Here is a 23,028-nt window from a genome sequence, read left to right as displayed (position 1 = left end):
AAGAGCCCTAATCATAGGTGTGATTGTAGCATCATCCATAGCCTCCCTAATGTGTGTGCTATTGTTAGCAGCATTTGTGCTTTGGAAGAGGAGGCAAAGATGGCCAGTGAGCGCATTATCATTGAAAAGACCTGCGACATTCAAAGACTCGGCTGACAGCCGGTACATGTCCGGTCCATTCTCGTTCGAGAGCAACTCGGGCCCATGGGTAGCCAATGTCCGGAATGCGGTCTCCGTACCCGTGGTCATGTTTGAGAAGCCCCTCCTCAACCTCACCTTCGCCGACCTCCTCCGGGCCACATCCAACTTCAACAAAGAGACGCAAGTTTCGCAAGGTGGCCTCGGCCCCGTATATAGTGCAACCCTTGGTGTTGACCTTCGTGTCTCGATCAAGGTCCTTATTGAGGGGCGGGTCCTTACCAACGAAGTGGCGGCGTCACACTTTGCCACTTTATCCAAGATCAAGCATCCCAACCTTGTTCCTCTATTGGGCTATTGCATAGTTGGTGAGGAGCGGCTCGTGATCTATGAATACATGAAGAATGGCGGGTTGCATAGGTGGTTGCTCGGGACACCTGATAGGTCTCAAGAACTTGTCGGCACACCTCCGGCCAACAATGCGCGTAGCGATGACGTGAGCACGGATTTAGCTACCCAATCAAGGCTCGAACCTCTACCCAAGGCGGTCAATCTCTCGTGGCCTGTCCGGCACAAGATCGCATTGGGGCTGGCACGTGCGCTCGCGTTCTTGCACCATGGTCAATCCACTAAAATGGTGCATCGGGACGTCAAGTCTAGCAATGTGATGCTGGATGAGGATTTTGAGCCCCATTTGGCCAACACTGGGTTGGCCGGGTTATTGGCGGGGACCGAAGATGCGGCATATGCCCGCGGGAGCCCTGGGTATGCGCCGCCCGAGTATGGGCAACCTGGAGGAGAGGTAAGTATAATGGGGGATGTGTTTAGCTATGGGGTGGTCTTGCTCGAGCTTGTGACAGGTAAGAAGCCAACGGGTGACGTGTATGATGATGAAAAACATGATGCTAGACGAGGAGGTTTTGAATCGCAACACTCAGCTAACGATTTGGTAAGTTGGGTTCGCATGCGTATGCAAGAGAAGAGCCCACGGCTACTTGTCGGTATGCTCGACCTACGAGTGTGCAAGGATCAATACTCGCGGGAGCAAATGCTTGAGGGGCTTCGGATCGGCTACCTGTGCACTGCAGAGTCCCCAACGAAGCGACCCACCATTCAACAAGTGGTGGGTCTCTTGAAGGACATGGCACCCAATGTCACCTCTCCTTGAACAATGGGAATATGATATGAGCACAAAGGTTCCAAATTCATGGTTGAGAGGAAGTTTAGCAAGTTCTCATTGCTATACATATATATACCAATGGGTGGGGTGAGGGGGGGGGTGCAATTCAACATGAACATTGATTGTATTGTATTGAATTAGGTTTTTGTTTAACAAAAAAGAAAAGCCTATTGATTTTTGTTGGAAAAAGGGGGGGTTCAACATGAACATTGATTGTATTGTATTGAATTAGGTTTTTGTTTAACATAAAGAAAAAGCCTATTGATTTTTGTTGGAAAAAAATGTCTTCAAAATTTTCTTGTATTATTGAGAGAGAGAAAGAAAGATATATTAACGTCTTCAATGAATGTTCCCTTCCTAATCATATGCTTACCATTTCACTTGTTTGGCTATCATACGGATTCATACCTAATCTAATGTTGTTAATGGGCTCTGTTCATATCAATGTCTATGTTTGGTATTGGAGGGTGCAAACAATATGCACATAACCAATTCATGGATGACGGCCCTTTGAAAAAAAAGGCTTGTATGCAGAGGAAGGGGTTGTCATTCTTAACTTACGGCTCAAGGGTGAGAACATGGAGTAAGTAACAAGTTTCTATGATGATAGCAAGCAAGAGGGATGCATGATGGCCATTTTATGAGCCACTAGTGTTCCACACATTGAGGGATGTTCATTAGGCCTAAGACCATGAAACTTTGACCCCTAAGTGCTAACGAGGGAAAATGCATCAAATTTCCATTTGCAATGATTCCATGGAAGTGATGGCTTTGCAATCCATGACTTTGGATCTACACTATCGACGGTGCAAGAATGTAAACATGATTCGACATGTTCTTTATTACATTTTACGTGAAGTTGAAAATAAGTTTCTTTATTGTGGTCTTGGGTGGAGTTACAAAATAATTGTTCAAAAGAGATAGAATAAGTTGCCCTTTATTTACCCTTCATTGTCCTCCCACCAACTTTTACTTATTTAGAACCTTTGGATCTTCTTTTTCGTATTGGAATTTCATGGAGAGGCTAAAACATTTATTATTATCAAGATACAATGTCCTTAAAATTGAAGGCAACAAAATGTTGGCACAAGTGATTGAGCATGAATATTTATGGGTGGTTGTGGAATATTATATTCTCAACCCTCTACACGTTCTAAAGAAATGCTTGCTCTAGTTACAAGTTTAGTATAGACATACACATTGGCACACTCAAATTTTCATGACGTCAATGTTTTAAACGACACTTAAATAACCATATAAAAGGGGACTCCTTTGATGGCCTGTATCGTTGGAAATCATATGTGAGGATCTTAGAATTGGTTTTTTACTCCAAAGTGGATTTTACAAAATTTGAATTTGAGTTTCCCAATAACAATATGGGATGATGCTTTGACTTTGACGAACATTGATTTCCCTCACATAAAGGAGAGATCTCCACCTATACATACATATATCAATATGCCATAGTAGTTTGTAGACGTATCGTGGGCATCAACTTTTGTTCCAAAGTCGATTCTTTCCCAACTCAAATTGGTGGTGGTCGAAAAGAACAAGCTACATATATCTTTAGCTCCACCCACAAGAATCCTCCAAAATGAGTCAACATGTTGAGGGGTATCTAAAAATTTGCTACATGAAATGTAGGTTCCAAAAGTTCACATCTAGATCATCTAGTAGTTCTTCCTTCTAGATGTTTGCGAAAGTCTTCGATACAATTATTTTCACCAGTTCCAAAGTTAATTTTGCCTTTCTCATAATTGTGCACATAATGTCTATTGTTGAGCCGCACCTAATATTAACGGGCTTTAATTGAATCCATGTCTCGACTCTCGATTAGTATGACTTTTGAACTTGACAAAATAAGCATTCACTTCCCACATAAATGCAAAAGAACAAGCAAAGTTAATTAAATATTCACAAAGAGTGCACTTTTGAGAATATCTTTGAAGGGAAGTAAATTTCATTCTTAATAGCAAAAAAGGAAAAGCAAAAAGCAAACCTTGTAACATCTTGTTTCTTTGAAAATAATCTACAAAGGACAAGAGGAGGTACCAATTCACCTTGGATTATTGGCATGATAAGCAAGAAAAAGGTACTATAATGTTTGCAATAAACATCAAACATAATTTGCAACTAGCAATCGGCAACGGTTCGGTTTGAATTGAATCAAGCTGTGAAACCGCATCTTAACGGTTTAAACGGTTCGCTTCAAGTTCAGGTTTTATAAACGGTTCCAATTTGGTTTGAGCCTTTATTGAATTAACGGTTTTCAGTTTAAACGGTTTGACGGTTTAGGATTGACACTTAATAATTTTCTTAAATATTTTTTTGAACATTTTAAGCCTAATTTTAATTTTTTAAGAAAAATCTTTGAAATTTTTAAAATTACGATATGAAAATTTGAATTATGACTTAACTTGAAAACCAAAACCGAACCATGAAACCCTGGTTTTAATGGTTTAAAGGGTTTGAAAGTCTCTAAAACCACTTGGTTTGAGCTTGAATTTTTTGTAACTATTTAATTTAAACAATTTCGCGGTTCAACTCGATTTGGTTCAAGTTTCAAAATTTTTAAACAGTTCAAGTTTGACAATCTTGAACCGAAAAGTTGTTGATTGTTATTTGCAACAATGAATTGAGAAGGATATTTGTGGGCTCTAAGTCCTTGATCGTATTGAGGAATTTTCATAGTTTCCCTATTCTTGATGCTTCTATGGATGCTCAAATCTGTATGCAATTCCATGATTTCCAATCATACTACAAGTGTAGGAATATAACATGATTCCACATGTTATTTACATTTAATCTAATTAATAAATGCTTATTATGGTGTTGTGTGGGATTAAAACATAATTGCTGAGACCAATATTAGCGAATAAGTTATCCTTCACACACCTTATGCCCTACAAAGTTTATTGCATTGCGATGGAAAATAGAGAACATATGCAAATGTAGGTAAGATAAACACAATATGTAAGGGGTTGTAAAATTGTGATGATACGAAGAAGCTTGTCCTTCTTTATGAGACGTGAACTCAAGAAAATTTTGGAAGTTTAATGACTTCATATCTTGGGCATTGTAGTTGAATATGTTCACCACCGTCTAATTCTTCAATGTCATAAGATGAGACGTCCTTTCATGTGGTGTTGTGTGAGAGCCTCCAAATTTATCCTTGCCCATATGACTTTACATGAAATTGGGCAATATTGTTTCATTTGTGTTTTCATACGAGGAGTAATCCTTAGTTTTGCTTCACCCACCCATTAACAACTCCATTTTATGATATGCCTCTAGAGCTAATGTAGAATTGGATGGGAAATCTTTGTTATTTTTCTCATTACTTAGATTCAGAAGGTCATGGCTATTTTTCATTCCTCGAATGGTTAGAATTGGAGAATGGCTAACAATCTTTTAGCTAGTTGTACCACGTTGTGTCGAATGACTTAACACTTTCTTATGGTTGTGACTCCTTGGTGTTAGCATCTCAGACATAAATTTTCATGGTGACGTAGTTGCAATACTTCCTTGTGTTCATTCTTGAGTCAAATTTTCGTGTCGTTGTTTAGTCATGCCGCACCATTGCTCTTCATTTGTGATCCCTTGGGAAGTTTGTTATGCATTTGCTAAAGGTGATGACGTCCACTCCACTTTTAAGGTTGTAGTACTTGAAAGTAATACTCCACCTCATTGTTTCCTCATCTTCAAACTCTTGTCATTGGAGGACTTCAAGATATGAGCCAATTTTATGATCAAACTCTTTCAAATTTTATGTCTTTGGATATGATCCCTTGCGAGACATAAAATTTGAAAGTTTATGTATATGGCATAGAGGTGATGAGGGGCGAGGATTTGAGGGTCTTTAGATGTCACCTATGATCTCATACTAAATGTATTCTTGCTCAAGATATACGTCAATTCAAAATTATGCACTATAATTGGCTTCTACATGTTGACTATAAATTTTCTATATTGTTCATATGATCGAGGTAGATGGTATGTTTGAGTCTTTGCACACGTATCATGTGATGAGCCATGGAAAGTTCAAATATGAATTGTTCTTAACTTGGAATTGTTACATGTGTATATGATTTTGGCCAAGCAATTCATGTGTTATATACATCCTAAGGGATCTCAAGTAGTCGAAATCCCTCATTGCCCTTATGATTTCCAATTCTTGAAGGGACAACTCATGGGTAGTTTCAATGGCTCATCAAAATTTGGAGTTACTTTTCCAAAAGTAAATTGATGACCCAACAATATTGTTGAGTGACTACATTCTCTTGTCTCAGGACTTTGGTAGAGCCACTACTTTATCTTCTTTCAATGACTCCGTCTTTGTGGAGTTGTTATAGTGCTTCGATGATTGGTAAACTTTGAGGAGTTGCCACTTTCTTTTCTTTTTGATGACTTTTTTTCTTTGTGGAGTTTCCATTGCTCCAACAATTTTTCCACTTTGAGGAGTCACTGCATTGTGTTCCCTTTCACGATCAAGAGTCTCCAATTTGTGTTTCTTTCAATGACAAGGCTTGGAGGAGTCATCTTTGTCTTCGATGATTGGTTAGATTTGAGGATTAACTACTTTGTGTTCCTTTTGGAATGTTGGTAAATGTTTAGATGATTCATAAAGGAGCCATCATTATATTAAGTTGTGTTTTCGAAAGAAATAAAACATTAATGTGGCCGAAGGAGACGAACAATATGTGCAACACATACATCTACACCAATCATTTCACACACATACACGTTGCACATAAATGCATACACATATATGCACATGCACTATATATGCAAGCACAATTACACTTACACAAATCAATTCACACAAGGACACATGCATAAACATAAACTTACACAGACACACAGACACACAGACACAGACACAGACACAGACACACAGACACACACACAGACACACAGACACACACACACAACCTTCTTGATTGCGTGTGCATGCCCAAGTGTGTGAGCTGTGAGCTCATTGTGCGTTCTCTGGCGCTGCTCCGGAACCGGTAAAGCGTGCCGCGTCTGTGAGCTCACCATAAGGCATCCGGAGACCAGTCCAGATCAGATACTTGTTTGGATCGCACTTCGGCGAACTGAACCGGATAATCCTTTTCCCCTTGTTGGCTTCGGAATTGCGCTCCGGAGATAGTCACCTAGACATCGATCTGGATAATCATTCTTCTGTCACCGGCTCCTTGGTCCGAGACCCCGGTGGTCCCGCCCTGTTCCAACACATCCACACGGAAATCCGCGACAACGCGATGCAATGTACTATTGATGAATAATACGCATGATGAAGAGCTTTTGGATCTTCAAGTTCAAGTACAAGACATTGTGAGAATTTGTCCTGTCAAAGTTATCAACAGACAAGACTACGTTAGTTAAAGGAAGGATTTATAGATAATCAATCACAATCTAATATGTTTTTTCAAGGACTAAGACCATCATATGCTTGTTCGAATGTGGTACAAATTAAGATAGGGGATGAAATTGTTGTAGACCCAATCAAGGTCATTGAGTTATGTATTACTCATTTTAAGAATTTGATTGGGTGAGCGTTGATTATTAATGAGGATGTGTTGAAAACACGACAAATTTTTTATAATGTAATTGGGTGTGTCATGAATACAAATAGTTGTCAAGAATTGGATGCTGATTTTGAAGAAGTTGAGGTGGAAAATGTATTGTTACACCTTCCAAATGGTAAAAGCCTTGGTTGGGATGGTATTAAAAATGATGTTTTTAAGAAGTATGTTGGCATGCTTAAGAGTCCATTCACACAATTGTTTCAACAATGTTGGGATTCTATTTTCATGCCTAAGAGTTGGAAGGTGGGGTTAATCAAATTGATACCAAAGGTACCATCTCCGGAGTCATTTCATCAATGGAGGCCTATATTTCATTGATGGTAGGGTTGTATGAAGTGTTTGCAAAGATATTATACAAAAGACTTAAGAAATTCTTACCTCAATTTATTCATCCATCTCAATATGGTTTTATTGCAAGTAGAAATATATTGCATAATGTTTTGAATGTTCAAACGGATACCGATTATGCTCGACATACCCATCAAGAAATGGTTATGGTGCAATTAGATTTGGAAAAAGCATATCAAGGTGTGATGTATAATATGGGGTTTAGTCCTTGTATGTGTCAACTTATGTTTTTGCTAGGGCAAAATGCAACCTCGTGTGTGATGCTTAATGGCGGAGTTACACCGAAAGTGTTTCTTACTAGATCTATGCAACAAGGATGTCCACTAAGCCCATTGTTATTTGCTATTGTTACACATCCTTTGTTAGTAATGTTGTCAAATCTTGCGGCTAGTGGTGAAATTGTGGGTTTGCATCTTCCTTCTGGTAGACAATTGGTGGCACAAGCATTGGATTGTTCTTTTATGTTTTTACAAGCTTCAAAAGAAAATCTTGAAAGGAGTATGCAAGTTTGGGATGAATTTGCTCTGGCTTCAGGGTTGTATATAAATTGGAGGAAGTCTCGCCTTATTTCTTGTACAGAGAGTGATTTGGGATGGTCAGGGTCAGTGATTACACGAGGATCAATTTATCAACATTTGGGTTATCCATTGGGCGTTGATGTTGTAAATGTTCAATTGATTGATTGGATTGGTAGTAATTGAAGGACAAATTTATGTATTGGAAGTCTCAATTAGGGCCCTTTCATGTATGACTCAAAGTGGTGCAATGTATCTTGATACCCATGTGATTATGTTTTGTACCATTACTACCTTGGACTAAGAAGGCATTACAAAACATATTACAACTTATTAGGTTCATGTTGTGGCGGAAGGGAGAAAGGATGGGAGTTACATGGATTTCATGGAACCATTTGGCTATTCCCAAATGGTTAGGTGGTGCAACAATATTGGATTTGGAAATACATTTGATGGCTCGTAGATTTGCATTATTACGAGATATATGTCAACAAGATTAACCATGGATATCTATGATGCAATATTTTATTGATCATGAAGGATTGGTGCATGGGAAAACAAAGATTCAAGCATCTTGGTGGTCATTACTCAATGGAAGTATTCCTCGAAAGATTCAACATTTTGTATGTGGACAACATTTGATAAGATCATGGCAAGATGCATTATCTCTTTTTGAGTGGGGACCATCAAGTGATCGAGAATCTTGTAATTCATTACAAAATGAATTGCTTATTTCTTGTCGAGTGTTGTTTTGGCATGGGAAAGAGAAGTTGAGATCTCAATTCAATCGCACATTTGGAAGATGTGGTTGATAATGAATCCCAAAGGTTTTCGGAATTTGAAGATGCCAAGCGATGGTTATATATTCCCCCAAATTATGGATTTATTTGGGAGAAATTACAAGATATACCATTGTTGCAAGGATCTGTCACGGACACACCAAGCACGGACTAGGACAAAGCACAGATGATGGGGCTACTAGCGACGAATGAACTTGGAACTAGATGTGACGAGGCTAGGAACTATAGATGTTGTGAGCGACATGAGGGCATGAAGACAAAAATAAAGATCAAGGAGACAAAGATGAGATGAAATAATGTGAAGCGGTCGTCTCGACTTCTTCTATTATGAGAGGGTAAATAATCGAGGTTGACCCAAAACACATACAAACAGTAGCGCTAGCAAGAAACCGATGCGATCCCCACCAGGAAAGTGAGTTGTTGTGACCCCCACCGGAACTAGAAGGTGAGCGATCGAAATTGGTCCTCGCCAAAGGAAAGTGGCACGAGACTTGAACTAAAATGAAAATGGAATGCACACGAGCAATGATTCAATCCCCACCAAGAAAGTGAGCGGTTGTAACCCCCACCAAAACTGGGAAGGTGAGTGATTGAAAGCAATCCTCACCAAAATCGTGATGCATAATGATACCTATAAATGATAACAAGTAGTGTTGATTACAATGAAGGTTGAGCGAAGAGGTGTTGAAAAAGATTATGTCGAAAACTAAGATGTTGATATGGTAACTTTGGAAGCAAGGACGATGATGATGGTAACTCTAGAAGCAAAGGCGATAATGAAGAGGGGTGATGCTTCTAGTTGGAAGGGATTCAAACTGTCACGGGCACACCAAGCCCGGACTGGGAAGGAGCACAGATGATGGGGCTAAGAGCATGGAACTTAAGATGAAGACAGAGATAAAGATCATGGAGACAAAGATGAGGCGAAATGAGAATACTAGATTGATGTGTCAATGACTGGTGTTAAATCCCTTGAAAGGAACCATGGAGGTTACAAGTATTTATACATGTTTCGAGATTGAATATCTCTAGAATATACTTGAAAAATATCTCTAGAATATACTCGTTTAGAATATGTCGTACAATATTTCTAAAATATACTATTGACTAGAATATTCTGATTCTGAAATGTACTATATGATAGATTATAGAATACTAAACTATTATATACAAATGTATGCTCATATCAAAATGGTTGAGCATGACATCTTGTAGCTGTGAGGTTGCAGGTTCATTCCTCACTAATTACGTATTTGACATCGTTGTGTCATGACAGGATCTTTGCCATTGAAAACAAATGTTGCACCTTGGGTGGCTTGGTTGTTACAAGATGGTACATGCTTGTTACAGGTCACTACAAATATATTGTATCATCATGCAATGGCATCATTGTCTCGGTTATCTCCTAAAGCAAAGATGTTGCGGAATGTATGTAAGCCGGATGAAAGGCGGTGGAAAATATTACAACGTTGTCGCGGAAATCCGCAGGCACGTGTCAGATCCAAGCGGGACCACTGGGGTCTTGGATCGGGGAGAAACAGGTTTTTGGAAGGTCGAGTCCTCCGGAGCCGGATATGCCATCGAGACACCGTCCGGTTCAGTTCCGGATGCGACCCTGGAACAATCAAACCGGACAGATCCAGAAGCGACCGAAACTCGTAGAGAAAGAGCACGCATGTATGTGTACCCATAGGCCCTTCACAACCATATGTACAAAAGGCCCGGTAGACATAAGTATATATGGTATGTACACGAATGGTGGTCCGGTTCGATGGGCACACACGCACACCGGGAAGAGCAAAATCCTATGACACTGAACCAGACGCAAACACAAATCTCGGGATGGTGCTTCGAGACCCGACACTTGAAAACACCCAACACATGTACCCGCGGGGAAAAGAACCGAGACACCGACGCGTTTACATGGAAACACACACATAAGTTTTTTATATATATTTGTACAAGGACAGGTTTGTTACAACGCCGATTCAAGCCGGTTTCGACCCAGGGTGCCTGCAACCCAAAACTAGTCGGGGAGCGCTTGGGGCTCACCTGAGCGAGTGGAGTCTCGTGCATGGCACAAACCTCTTCTCCAAACACACAACCGTCTGCCACCAAGCCGCCAGTCGGGGAGCACGCAGGGCTCGCCTAAGCGAGTGGGGTCTTGCACAAGAGAGAGAGAACTGAGGACTGGTGCCTCCGAGCGCAATAGCTCAATAAAACCCTAGCAGAGAAGGAGATACCATCCGATTTCGCCGATTGTCAGATCCGCCCGATTTCCGACACCATCCAATTGCCGATTTCGCTGGTTCCAATTTGCCTACCGGCCGATTCTGATTTGGTTTCCGGCTTACCAACCGGTTCCATTTTGATTACCAGCAAGTTCCGGTTTGCTTACCGACTAGTTCCAATTCCATTACCGGCTGGTTCCATTTTATTGCTAGTCAATTTTTGGGAACTTGGCCACATTCATCCATTTAGACAATGTGGCCAAAGTGCTCTTAGCACAAATGAAAAATGAGGGATCTCAATGTGCTTATATAGCCAGGGCCTTAAGTTTCCTACCTATGTGGGATACTTCAAAATTCTATTTTCCCTATCTTCTCAAGCTTCATGTCCACCTAACTTGATATGTAGTTGTCTATTTTGTATGTAGTAAAATGCATTTTGAAGCTCTTGAGTACATCCATATTTCTATAACAAGCATCTAATCTAATGTAAAATAATTATTTCATTATTTTTTTATATAGTTTTCATATCGTGTGTGAAAAACCACACGACATTCACCCCCACCAAACCTGCACATCCACCGGTATGTGCCAATTGTAGTGAGGTTCCTCTTTTGATTATTCTACTTCATTGATGTTTCTTCTTTATACCTGAACCGTCGTTGCCATATGATCCACCATATTCTTTGCTCACTCTTTGCATTTCCATGACCAATTGTCATGGCTCTCTTTGCTCCTCTAGAGCATTATGCTTCATTCTTTGTCCATGTGCCACCTTCATCTCGACCATCTCCTTGGTCATCTAATTTTCTTTTATCATTCTTTCATGTTCCATGCATGCCTTTCAAAGGCCTTATCGAAATGTTATTCTTGAGTACTCTTAGTGATCCTTTCTTTAGCGGCATGCTCTCCTCTAGGTCCTTAAGTGACCACATCGCATGCTTCCCACTTTGTCCACTTTTGTGGTATACTCTCGTCTTGGAGTTGACTATGACTTCTACACTAGTATTATCCTTGTTAGATTTTGTGATCACATTTTTCATATCAGCTTGGCCCACTTGGCCCATATCTTTGCTTTTTGAGGTTTGCTTGATCTCTTTGTCGCACACATTAGCTTTTGTCTTCGTGCTTTGCTTGACCTCTTTGTCACACGCATGGACTTTCGTCATTTTGCTTTGATTTACGTCCTTGTTGCACATATTGGCTTTAACCCTTGCTTCCTCGCCGCCACCGTCCTTCACTTGGGTCTTACATCGGTTAATGCCCAAGTCTCTCAAACGAGTGTGGAGGAAATTTGTAGTTTGGCATTGCCTTTGTCGTGCTACCTTTAGCCACTTCCACCTTATGGTTGTTCGCATTGGCATTGATCTTTGTTTCCTCACCGCCACCTTTCGTCTCTTGAGTCTTACATCGGTTAATGCCCAAGTCTCAAGAACCTTTGTGGGGAGAGTCTCTTCATCATCATTGTCTACCCTCTTCGGCTTGACGTCATTCTTCATGGCTGTCTCTTTGAACTCATGGGCCTCGTACCCATTAATCCTCTTGATTGAGCAAGCCTTGATTATTCTTCCCTCTTCTCTGCATGTGTTAGTTTTGGCCTTCACTTCCTCGCCGCCACCTTCCGTCTCTTGGGTCTCACGTTTGCTTTCCGACGCATCTGCCCAAGTCTCTAGAACAAGTGTGGAGAAAGTCTTGACAAGGTCATCCACCATTGACTGGTCCTTAGCCACCTCTGACCCGATGTCGTTTCTCATGGCTACCTCCTCAATCATGTTGACCTCACACTTTTTATCTCCCTTGATCATGGAAGCTTTGCTCATGCTTGCACCTTCATCACTTGATGTTTCAGACACGATGTGTGTTCCGAAACATTTGCCCTTGCTTGAAGTGGCATTTGCCACCCTCGATTCATTCGTTTCATTCTTCATCGTTGTTTCTTTGCAAGACGAGAAGGCGTCTTGTTCCACACCTTCTCCCGTGGTGTTGTCGTACCAAACTCGGGCCTTTGTATTGGCCGGATCATTACTCCACCTTTGTTGGGAAGTCTCTTCTTCCTTGATAACCATTTTAATCGGTTTTTGTTCCATTATAAGATTCTCTTTGGCCTCGACTTGCACCTTTAAATTCTCATATGCCTCGTTTATGAAGGTCTTTATGTCGAGTACCATCGAACCTTCCCTCTTCAAGCTCTCTTCTCTAGGTGATAGTTTGTAGTTGCTTCTTGTCCTCCTTTCACCATCCGTTGTGGATTGTGTTGTTGCCGACAAGAATCTTGTCTTCCTCTTATCGTGTAATCGACATTCTCTTTCCACTTTCGTCCAATCCTCGGTGAGACCATTTGCTCCATCGTCATCCTCAAGTCGGATTCCAATGGCCTTCCTTTCATTCCGATCAATCGATTTCACGAACATTAGGACTTTATCTTCCCCCACCAATCTTTGATCCCGCTCTGAGAGTTGTGTAAAGTGACACTCGAACTCAACGAAAGCATGCATGGCACTTTGGTGGGTCTTTAATGATGATACCCATTGGCCGAACTCATATAGACTACATCTTTTCGGCTCTTTGTATCTATATGCCTCCATGAGATATCCTCCTACCGCCTCGTTTCACGTTGGGTTCACCAAAGATGTCGCGAAAATACGACGAGGACACGTGAACTTGAGGCAGGACCCTGGGGCCTCCGACCAAAGGATATCATATTCGTATGTTTATATTAAACAATTAATGGAAATAAGAAAGATTGACAAATTTCATAAACAAATAGAAAGAAAGATTACAATTAATTCCAAGATTGGGATTACAAAAAGTTTAGCTAATGGAGATTGCTAGAGTAATAGATTAGAAAAATTTGAGATATGGATTCGATAGAAAATTAGGGTTTTTTGGCTTTGATAGGAGATTATGGTTTATGAATTCAATAGCTTCTGTATGGAAAACTTGGAATTATGAATGATATGGCTCCGATAAGATAAGGGAGCTAAGAAGGAAAAGAAAAATAAAAAATGGAGAGAGGATGAGTGTAGGAAAAAAAATGGAATTTATATGCACTTCTCCATTGATCATAACCTTCAATGTTACTTTGCATGCCCACTTTTAGTTGCATGGCCTCTACTTTTAGTTGCATGCCTTTTTCTTTTAGTAGCATGCGACCGTCCACATGACCTTTACTTTAGTTTTCTTTACTTTACTTTAATTAACCACATGATCCTATCATCTGTCCGTCTCGATCACTGCCCGTCCAATCCGTCTGGTCCGCATCTAGCCTCGTCCGATCGCCGGTTCCGCCCGATCGCCAATTGTCGAATCCGCCCGATTTCCAACACCATCCGATTGCCGATTTCGCCGGATCCGATTTGATTACTGGCCGGTTCCGAATTGATTTCCAGCCGATTCTGGTTCCATTTCGATTACCGACAGGTTCCAGTTTGCTTACCGACCAATTCCATTTTATTGCCAGTCGATTTTTGGGAACTTGGCCACATTCATCCATCTAGACAAAGTGGCCAAAGTGCTCTTAGCACAAATGAAAAATGAGGGATCTCAATGTGCTTATATAGCCAGGGCCTTAAGTTTCCTATCTATGTGGGATACTTCAAAATTCTATTTTCCCTATCTTCTCAAGCTTCATGTCCACCTAACTTGATATGTAGTTGTCTATTTTGTATGTAGTAAAATGCATTTTGAAGCTCTTGAGTACATCCATTTTTCAATAACAAGCATCTAATCTAATGTAAAATAATTATTTCATTATTTTTTTACATAGTTTTCATATCGTGTGTGAAAAACCACATGACACCGGCAACAGACCCGACACAAAGAACCCACGCACACACACACACACACGACACAGAGAACGCACGATGGAACCTTTGTTGGAAGCACGCGACTTACGCGCAACAGAGGCAATCGACGCAGAAACAGAGTGGAGAGCAACGATAGAGGAGGAGAGAGCTCGATCAAAACACATCAACTTTATTCTCTGTCCTTTCGGACAAAGATACGTGTCGATTTCCTAGCTAATAAATATGTCATACCTAGTATGTTTACATCAGTCGTCCTATTCCTAGTTATGTACAATGTATCAATTTGCGCACACTCGTGTAAGGGCAAGTTCACGCCTTTAATCCCTTGATTCCTCTTAGGGCCGGGTTTCTTCACGACATCCACCCCCACCAAACCGCGCATCCATCGGTATGCGCCAGATACAAACAATCGCCGGAGAAGACTAGCCTGTAATCATCAGTCACTTCTCGAATCCTCGTTTGCTCCGAACTGGTCGTCGTCGTCGGTCATGCTTCCCGGGTCTGGGTCGTCCTCATGCCGCTTCTTGAATGCCTTGATCCGCTTTTCGGCTATCGGCATTGTTAATCGTGTCCCGTTGAGCTCCACAAGATGATACGTCCCGTTGTCATTCGTGCTCGTTACGGCGTAGGGCCCGAACCACCTCCTCGTGAATTTGTGCGTTGCTTTGTGCTGGTTGTCGAGGCTGTTGATGTACACCAACACCCAGTCGCCTTCCTCGATCTTCTTTGGCCGCAGTCGGTGCGGTTCATCGGCCTTTGTTCCTCTCCCTCGCCACATGTAGCTTTGCCTTTGCACGCTCCACGCCCTCCGGTCTTCGCTCGACCAGTCGAATCCGTGCCGCCAACAGCTCCTCCCAGCTCATCTCGTCTCTCTAATCTATCACCGCCCAGGAGGAAATCGTCCGGTTCACCGACATGATAGGCTTCTGTCCGTACATCAGCTCCACTGGCATGAACCCTGTTATTGAATTGTGCGTAGTCCGGTCCGCCCACAACGCGTAAGGAAGGAGCCGCGACCAATTCCCGACCTGTACGTCGCACCCGCGTACCAGTGCCTTCACGATCGGCTTGTGCCCGCGTTCTACCTTCCCGTTGGCCTCCAGATTGTATGTCGTGGTGAGAGAGAGCTTGACCCCTAGCTGGTCGAACAACTCATCAACTTCTTGCGTGTTAAGCTCTCCTCGATCCGCCATGATATTCTCTACGCATCCGTACCGACATACTACCTCTTCGATTAGAAACCAGCACACCACCACAATTGTCTTGTTCTGCAGTGTGCGGCCCTCCACCTGGTTCGTCAAATCCTCCCGCGCAAGCACCAGGTACCGCATCTGCCCTACCCCCATCGACATCGTCACTAAGTCTACCATCCACTTGAAATGGATGGTTGGTGGGTAGGTCGGGTGTAGCTCATCTCGATGTCGGATTGTGGAGTGCAACTGACAGCTTTCGCACGTCGTCACAAACTGGTACACATCCCGGTACAACCCCAACCACCAATATTTCTCTTTCAGCTTCTCAAACGTGGCCCATGTCCCACAGTGTCCGGCCCAAGGACTCTCGTGGTACGCTGTTAACAACTTGTCTTGCTTGTCCTTTCTCGCCACTACGCGGAGTGGAACGCTGCCTCGCTTCTTTGGGAGCTTCCATATACTTGCGTCCCGTAGGAAGAATCGGTACGCTTTCTTCCGTATTCGGTTCACCTCCTCTCTGGTCCATGTCGCGTCCGACGTCATTGTCCTCAGGAACCTTCCAATCTGGAGCCACTCCCCATCGTACTCTCTCTCGTTGAACTCGTTAAGCGCCGGAGTGCTCCCTGCCCTTGTCTCTATACGAGTCAACTCGAAGAAGTCTACGCCGACTTCTTCGTCCTCCGAAACCATGTCATTATCGTCGTCGAAACACGCTCTAGAAAGCATATCGGCCATGGTGTTGTCCTTTCTGGAGATGTGTCGTATCTCCGGGTCCAGGGACTTAATGTACGTGATCCACCTGAGCATTGCCAAGTCTGGAGTCGCGCATCCGGAAACTATACTGAGGGTCAATAGGCAGTCCGTCTCGATGATTACTTCTGTCCTGATCAAGTAGTCTTTATCGGTCTTGACCGCCAAAACGATACCCCACAGTTCGCGCTTAACTTGGGCGTATCCTTTATGTCGCTCACTGAGAACCTTCGCCCCGAATTGGATCGGGAACCGTGTGCCACTCTCATCCTCCTAATTGATTACCCATCCTATCTTGGTCGGGCTCGTATCTACGGTTACGTAGATTGGGACCTCCTTGCCGTAAACTGCTTTCCGGAGAGCCAATGCCACAGTAAGCGCCTCCTTCAGTCTCCAGATCGACTCCGTATGCTCCTTGCCCCATTTGAATTCACGCCCCTTTCTCAGCAGCCCATAGAGTGGATCCGCGACGGGTGCGTAGTGCGGAATCCAAATGTGACAGGAACTACACGCTCCTTATGCACAATGCTCGGCCACAACCGAGCTTAGAATCATACACAGAAAACGGGAATGAATGCACGACACAGTGAAGAGAAGAGTACACAGGATGTTTACGTGGAAAACCCAAACTCGAGAAAAACCACGACAGCCCACAGACCGCAAACTATCACTATATCAGAATGTACAATAGGAAAGCACCAAGGCCACGACCTCGAGCTTGCTATCTTCGCCATAAGCGGCGGTTACAACAGAGGCAACGACCTCTTCCTCTCTCTCACTCTCTCTGTACACTGTTACGTGCTCTAATCTTGCGCAAACAAGAATGACAACAACTACTCAATAAGTTTGCCCTAAGTCATATTTATACTAATATGACCTTTTGGCTATTTACAAATATAGCTTCGATGGACTCTCAGAAACATATTTAAGAATATGTCTCTTCATCTGGTGAGCACTCCTCACCGGGCCTACATCATCCGGCGCTTGCCGGGTACTCATCATCCGATTCTCACCGGGTCTTCCGTTTCCGGGTACTCGTCATCCGGTTCTCACCGGGTCTGCACCATCCGGCTCTCCGTAGCCGGGTACTCATCATCCGGTTTGCTCATCAACACTGTTCTTCTCCCTTCCCATCCGGAGGAACCTGTCTCCCAACAAGATGTGATAGAACGCACACGCCCCCAAGAACCTCCGTAACCGACCCGCAGTCATCCTTCATCGCAAAGATGGCCTCCAACTTCGCTGGAGACGGTTTCTGACCATAAGGCCCGCACAAGTGGCTGACCACCAGGATCTCCAATTGCCTGAAAGCTAACTTCTCTCTGGAGAAGGTGAGTCCACGCTCTCAAGTCTCTGTAGCACCTTCTCACAGTCGATGATGTGGTCCGCGAAGAATTTCCGGCATCAGTCCGGCCCGATCGATTCGTCTGTATTCCCTACCGAACATCCCTTGATCGGGATGTCGTCCAAGAAAGGCATGGTGATGTTCGGGACGCAGTCCCTCAGTACCTTGTTCATCGCATTCACCTTGTGCGCCACCGAGTTGGTCCCTCCCTGCGGCAGGGTACACATCCGCCCTAGGCCGAGAGGAGTCCGCATCGTCGTGATATCCCTACTCTCTACGGCTAGTTGGAACTGGTCATATCCTGAATATAGATCACTGACTGAATAGATTGTCCTTCCGGCGAAGGCCTCCGCGAACACGTCGATTGTCTGTCCGATACCTGCATTTCGAATGTCACCTTGTTGACCGGCTGTAGGTCTTGTATGAAACGTAGCGTTGTCGCGTTGCTACGCGCGTGCGTGGAGAAAACGAGGCGGGACCACCGGGGTCTTGAACCGAAGAGCAGGTGATAGGAGGGGAAAGAGAAAGAGAGAGAGAGACGACCGGTTACGTATGAGCAAAGAAACACAGGGACACGGCCTGTCAACGCAGAGAACACGAATGGACACAGAGACACAAAAGTTTGTATATTAACGAATAACAAATACACAACAGAGCACGCGAGTGGTTACAACCGACCAGGCCGGCGAACAGATGCCGATGCCTGTTCGTCTGCACACAAAAAGGGATAGGATGGAGGTGCTGCCGGAAGCACACGGGCGTTCCTCGAAGCAGCGCGAGCCTCCCGAAAACCTGTAGAGAAGAGCGAAAGAGAACAAACAGAGGAGAAGCGTTCGGTTACGGTCCGACAACACTTCGTCCTCCTCAACGCGCGATCCCTTCTCCCTGCATCTCCCTCTCCTTTATATCGTCAAGAAGGGAGCCGTCTCCCTCATTTACTTCATACCTACTGAATCTAACTACCCAGGATATACCTATGTACCTAATTCCCTATTATATACATTAAGGGCGCGCACGTGTGAAGAGCCGGTTCACGTGCGCTATGCACCGATTGCGCTAAGGGACGGTTTTCTTGACGACATCCGCCCCCACCTAACCGCGCATCCACTGGTATGCGCCAAAATTGGGTTCTGGTTGGAGAAAACCGGTCCGGGTTCCGATTCTTTGTCCATCGGTTCGTCCTCCGCTTCGGACTGTTCGTTGTCGCTGTCCAGGCCTCTTAGATTCGGCTCGCCGTCGTGGCGCTTCTTGAATGCTTTGATCCGCTTCCCTGCTACCGGTATCGCCACCCTCGTACCGTCGAGTTTTGCCAGGTGATACGTCCCGTTGTCGTTGGCGCTCGTTACCACGTAAGGCCCGAACCACCGCTTCGCAAACTTCCGTGTTGCTCGGTGCTGGTTGTCGAGGCTGCTGTCGTAGACTAGCACCCAGTCGCCTTCCTCGATTTTCTTAGGTCGGAGCCGGTGCGTTCGATCGAACCGGGCTTTGTTCTTCATCCTCGCCGTCCGAAGTCTCTCCGCCGCTCGTTCCACGTCCTCTGGTCTCCGCTCGAGCTGCCGTATATGCGCCGCTAGCAGTTCTTCCTGGCTCATCTCGTCTCTCCAGTCCACTGTCGCCCAAGAGGAGATCGTCCGTTCCATCGGCATGATCGACTTCTGTCCAAACATGAGCTCTAACGGCATGAACCCTGTTACCGAACTGTGTGTTGTCCTATCTGCCCACAAGGCATAAGGTAATAGCTGTGGCCAGTTCCCGACCTGGCCTCCGCATGCCCGAACTAGCGCTTTGACGATCGGTCCGTGTCTGCGCTCCACCTTCCCGTTTGCCTCTAGATTGTACGTTGTGGTGAGCGAGAGCTTGACCCCTAACCGGTCGAACAACTCCTCGGCCTCTTCGGCGTCCAACTCCCCGCGGTCAGCCACGATCTTCTCGACGCACCCGTACCGGCATATCACGTCCTCGATCAGGAACCGACACATGGCCACGGTCGTTTTGTTCTGCAGGGCTCGGCCTTCCATCTGGTTCGTCAGGTCCTCCCGGGCCAGCACCAGATATCGCATCTGCCCTACGCTCATCGACATCGTCACCAAATCTACCATCCATTTGAAGTGGATGGCCGGAGGGTAAGTAGGGTGAAGCTCGCCCCGATGTCGGACTATGGAGTGCATCTGACAGCTCTCACAAGTTGTCATGAACCGATGCACGTCCTGGTACAATCCCGGCCACCAGTACTTCCCCTTTAGTTTCTCGAACGTGGCCCACGTCCCACGGTGTCCAGCCCAGGGGCTGTCGTGGTAGGCCTTCAACAACTCCTCTTGTTCCTCCTTCATCGCCACTACTCGGAGCGGGATGCTGTTTCTCTTCTTCGGGTGCTTCCATAAGTATCCGTCCCGGAGAAAGAATCGATATGCTTTCTTCCGGACCCGGTTGGCCTCGTTCTTTGTCCATGACGCGTCCGGCGTCATCGTCCTCAAGAATCCCCCAATCTGCAGCCACTCCCCGTTGTACTTGCTCTCGTCGAAATCGTTAAGCGCCGGAGTGCTCCCTCCCTCGGTTGTTACGTAACCCGCCTCGAAGAAGTCCACGCCGACTTCCTCGTCCTCCGAAACCATGCCGCCCTTGTCGTCGAATCGCGCCCTTGAAAGCATGTCGGCCATGGCATTGTCTTTCCCGGAAATGTGTCGTATTTCCGGATCCAGGAACTTGATGTACGCTCTCCACCTGAGCATTGCCAGGTCCGGGGTTGCGCATCCTGAAACCATGCCGAGAATCGGCAGGCAGTCCGTCTCGATAATCACCTCTGTCTCGATCAGATAGTCTTTATTGGCCTTCACCGCCGAAACGATACCCTAGAGTTCGCGTTTAACCTGGGCGTATCCTCGCTGTCGCTCGCTGAGGACCTTCGCGCCGAACCGGATTGGGAACCGAATGCCGTCCTCATCTTCTTGGTTGATGACCCATCCAATCCCGGTCAGACTCGTATCTACCGTTATGTAGACGGGAGTGCCTTTCTCGTAGACAGCCTTCCGGAGTGCCGGAGCTGCAGCAAGAGCCTCCTTCATCTTTCGCACCGACTCCGTATGCTCATCTCGCCACTCGAATTTTTGCCCCTTTTTTAGCAACCCATATAGCGGCTCGGCAACGTGGGCGTAATGCGGGATCCATATGTGGTAGAACGCGCATGCTCCCAAGAACCTCCGTACCTCCGTGACCGAGTTACAGTCGGGCTTCATTGCGGAGATGGCTTCCACCTTAGCCGGAGACGGTTTCCGGCCATACGGTCCGCATAGATGTCCGACAACCATGATCTCTGATTGCCCGAAGGCCGATTTTTCCCCAGAAAAGGTGAGCCTCGCGTCCTCTAGCCTCTGCAGCACCCTCTCGCAGTCGTCAATGTGTGTCGCCACGAATTTCCGGCATCCGTCCGGTCCGATCGTTTCGTCCTTTTCTTCCAATGGACATCCCTTGATCGGGATGTCGTCCAAGAATGGCATGGTGATGTCCGGGATACAATCCCTCAGCACCTTGTTCATCGCATTCACCATGTGGGCCACCGAGTTCGTCCCTCCTTGTGGCAGGGTACACATCCGCACTAGGCTGAGAGGAGTCCGCATCGTCGTAATGTCTCTGCTCTCTACGGCTAGTTGGAATTGATCGTACCCTGAGTACAGATCTCCGACCGAGTAGATCGACCTTCCGGCAAAGGCCTCTGCGAACTCGTCTATCGTTGGTCCGATTCCTGCGTTCCGAATGGTCACTCTGTTGACCGGTTGCAGGTCTTGAATGAAGCGCAACGTCCCGTTCTTCTTCGGTACTGTAAACCACCGTTTGAGTACGGGGCACTCGACGGTTCGAGGATGCCCATATCGATTTTCTGCCTCAACAGCTCCATCAGCTCCATCAGCTCCGGGATGTGAGCTCTCGGTACCGGAATCGGTTTGAGATTCCACGGCACATGCGGTACCGTGAATATCACCATCGGCTTTACGACTGTCGGGTCTATGTACCCGATTTCTTCCGGTGAGAATGCGAAGGCTTTCCCGTGCCTTCCGAGCATTCTCCGAAACCGGTCTTCTTCCGCCGGCAGTAGGAACCCGCCCCCACCGATTTTGAGCTCTCGTAGCGTTCTGTCGGTGAAGGTGTGTCCTATGCAGGCCGGATCACGTAAACTGGAGTCCGACGCGACCTCCTTGATTCGCAACTCGCTGCCCTCCGGTAATGGTGCCGCGACCGGCCTTACCTTCCGGTCCACAATCTTGTACTTCGTGTTAACCCGGGCCGTCCGATCCGACTCAAGCCCTCGACTAAAGTCCGCGATGACTTCATACATCTCTTCTGAACAAACCGGTATCGTCCGGTCCTCTTTAAGGCCCTCTCCGACCACCTCTCGCAGTATTCCCAAGGTATCGTCGAAGTAGACCGCCTCCACGGCTCCGTTGATTTCCTTGCTGGGCCCAAGAACTCCGCACGCCCGAAGTCGCTCTTCCGCCCTTGTCTTTTCTCGGCCTACGACGCCGACTATCGTACACCCTCCGTTGTCGGAGAAACAAAACTTCCTACTTATGGTACTAGGCTTCTTCGGTTTCGCCTCTATCGTACATTTGTGGGGTTTTCCCGGAGTGTCCGGACTGTCGCGGCCCCACGCCTTGACAACCCTCTCTAAAAATCCTCTTGGTTCTCGCCACCGAGGGACTCGCGGTTTCGCTCGTGGTTCGGTTGCACCGTCAGGAATTGGACCGAATGACGCTCGTTCTGACTCTTGACCCTCGCGTAAGCCGACCCGTTGTCCAACACCTTGGTCTCCATCCGCGCTGCCGTAATGTATGGTTCTCCCAGTATGACCGGGTGCGAGGACGTCTCCTGCACAAAGAAGTGCTGGTCTATCTCGACGTCGCCGATCTTGACTCGGACGTTTGGGCAAGCCCCGTGTAGTTCCTCGGTGGCGCGCGTCGCCGTCCGTATCTTCCACCCGTGCTTGGTGTTGATCGGCCATTTCCCTTTCTTGTAGAAGTCCATGGACATGAGGTTTATTTCCGAACCGTGGTCCACTAGTGCCACCACCGGTTCCTGAACATCTCCGATCTTCACCGGGCTTTCCGTGGTCGCTCGGGCCTAGTGTGGCCTTGAATAGTGG

The 23,028-nt window shown here is 45.5% G+C and overlaps 1 protein-coding gene across 1 annotated transcript; it reads left to right on the top strand.

Annotated features, from left to right (window-relative positions):
• The first annotated feature begins 6 nt into the window (after positions 1–6).
• Positions 7–1,606, top strand: LOC147862917 (putative LRR receptor-like serine/threonine-protein kinase At2g24230). The gene has a single exon (XM_087321885.1). It carries the CDS (start codon positions 50–52, stop codon positions 1,304–1,306), a length of 1,257 nt encoding a protein of 418 aa, XP_087178011.1. The 5' UTR covers positions 7–49; the 3' UTR covers positions 1,307–1,606.
• Positions 1,607–23,028: the final 21,422 nt, after the last annotated feature.

This window comes from Azolla caroliniana, unplaced genomic scaffold (assembly GCF_043228905.1).
Source record: "Azolla caroliniana isolate FFs.n. ecotype wild unplaced genomic scaffold, voAzoCaro1.0.p SCAF_6, whole genome shotgun sequence".
NCBI classification, from domain to species: Eukaryota; Viridiplantae; Streptophyta; class Polypodiopsida; order Salviniales; family Salviniaceae; genus Azolla; species Azolla caroliniana.
The sequence above is the reverse complement of the archived record's forward strand: the minus strand, read 5'-3'. Positions and strand labels throughout refer to the sequence as shown.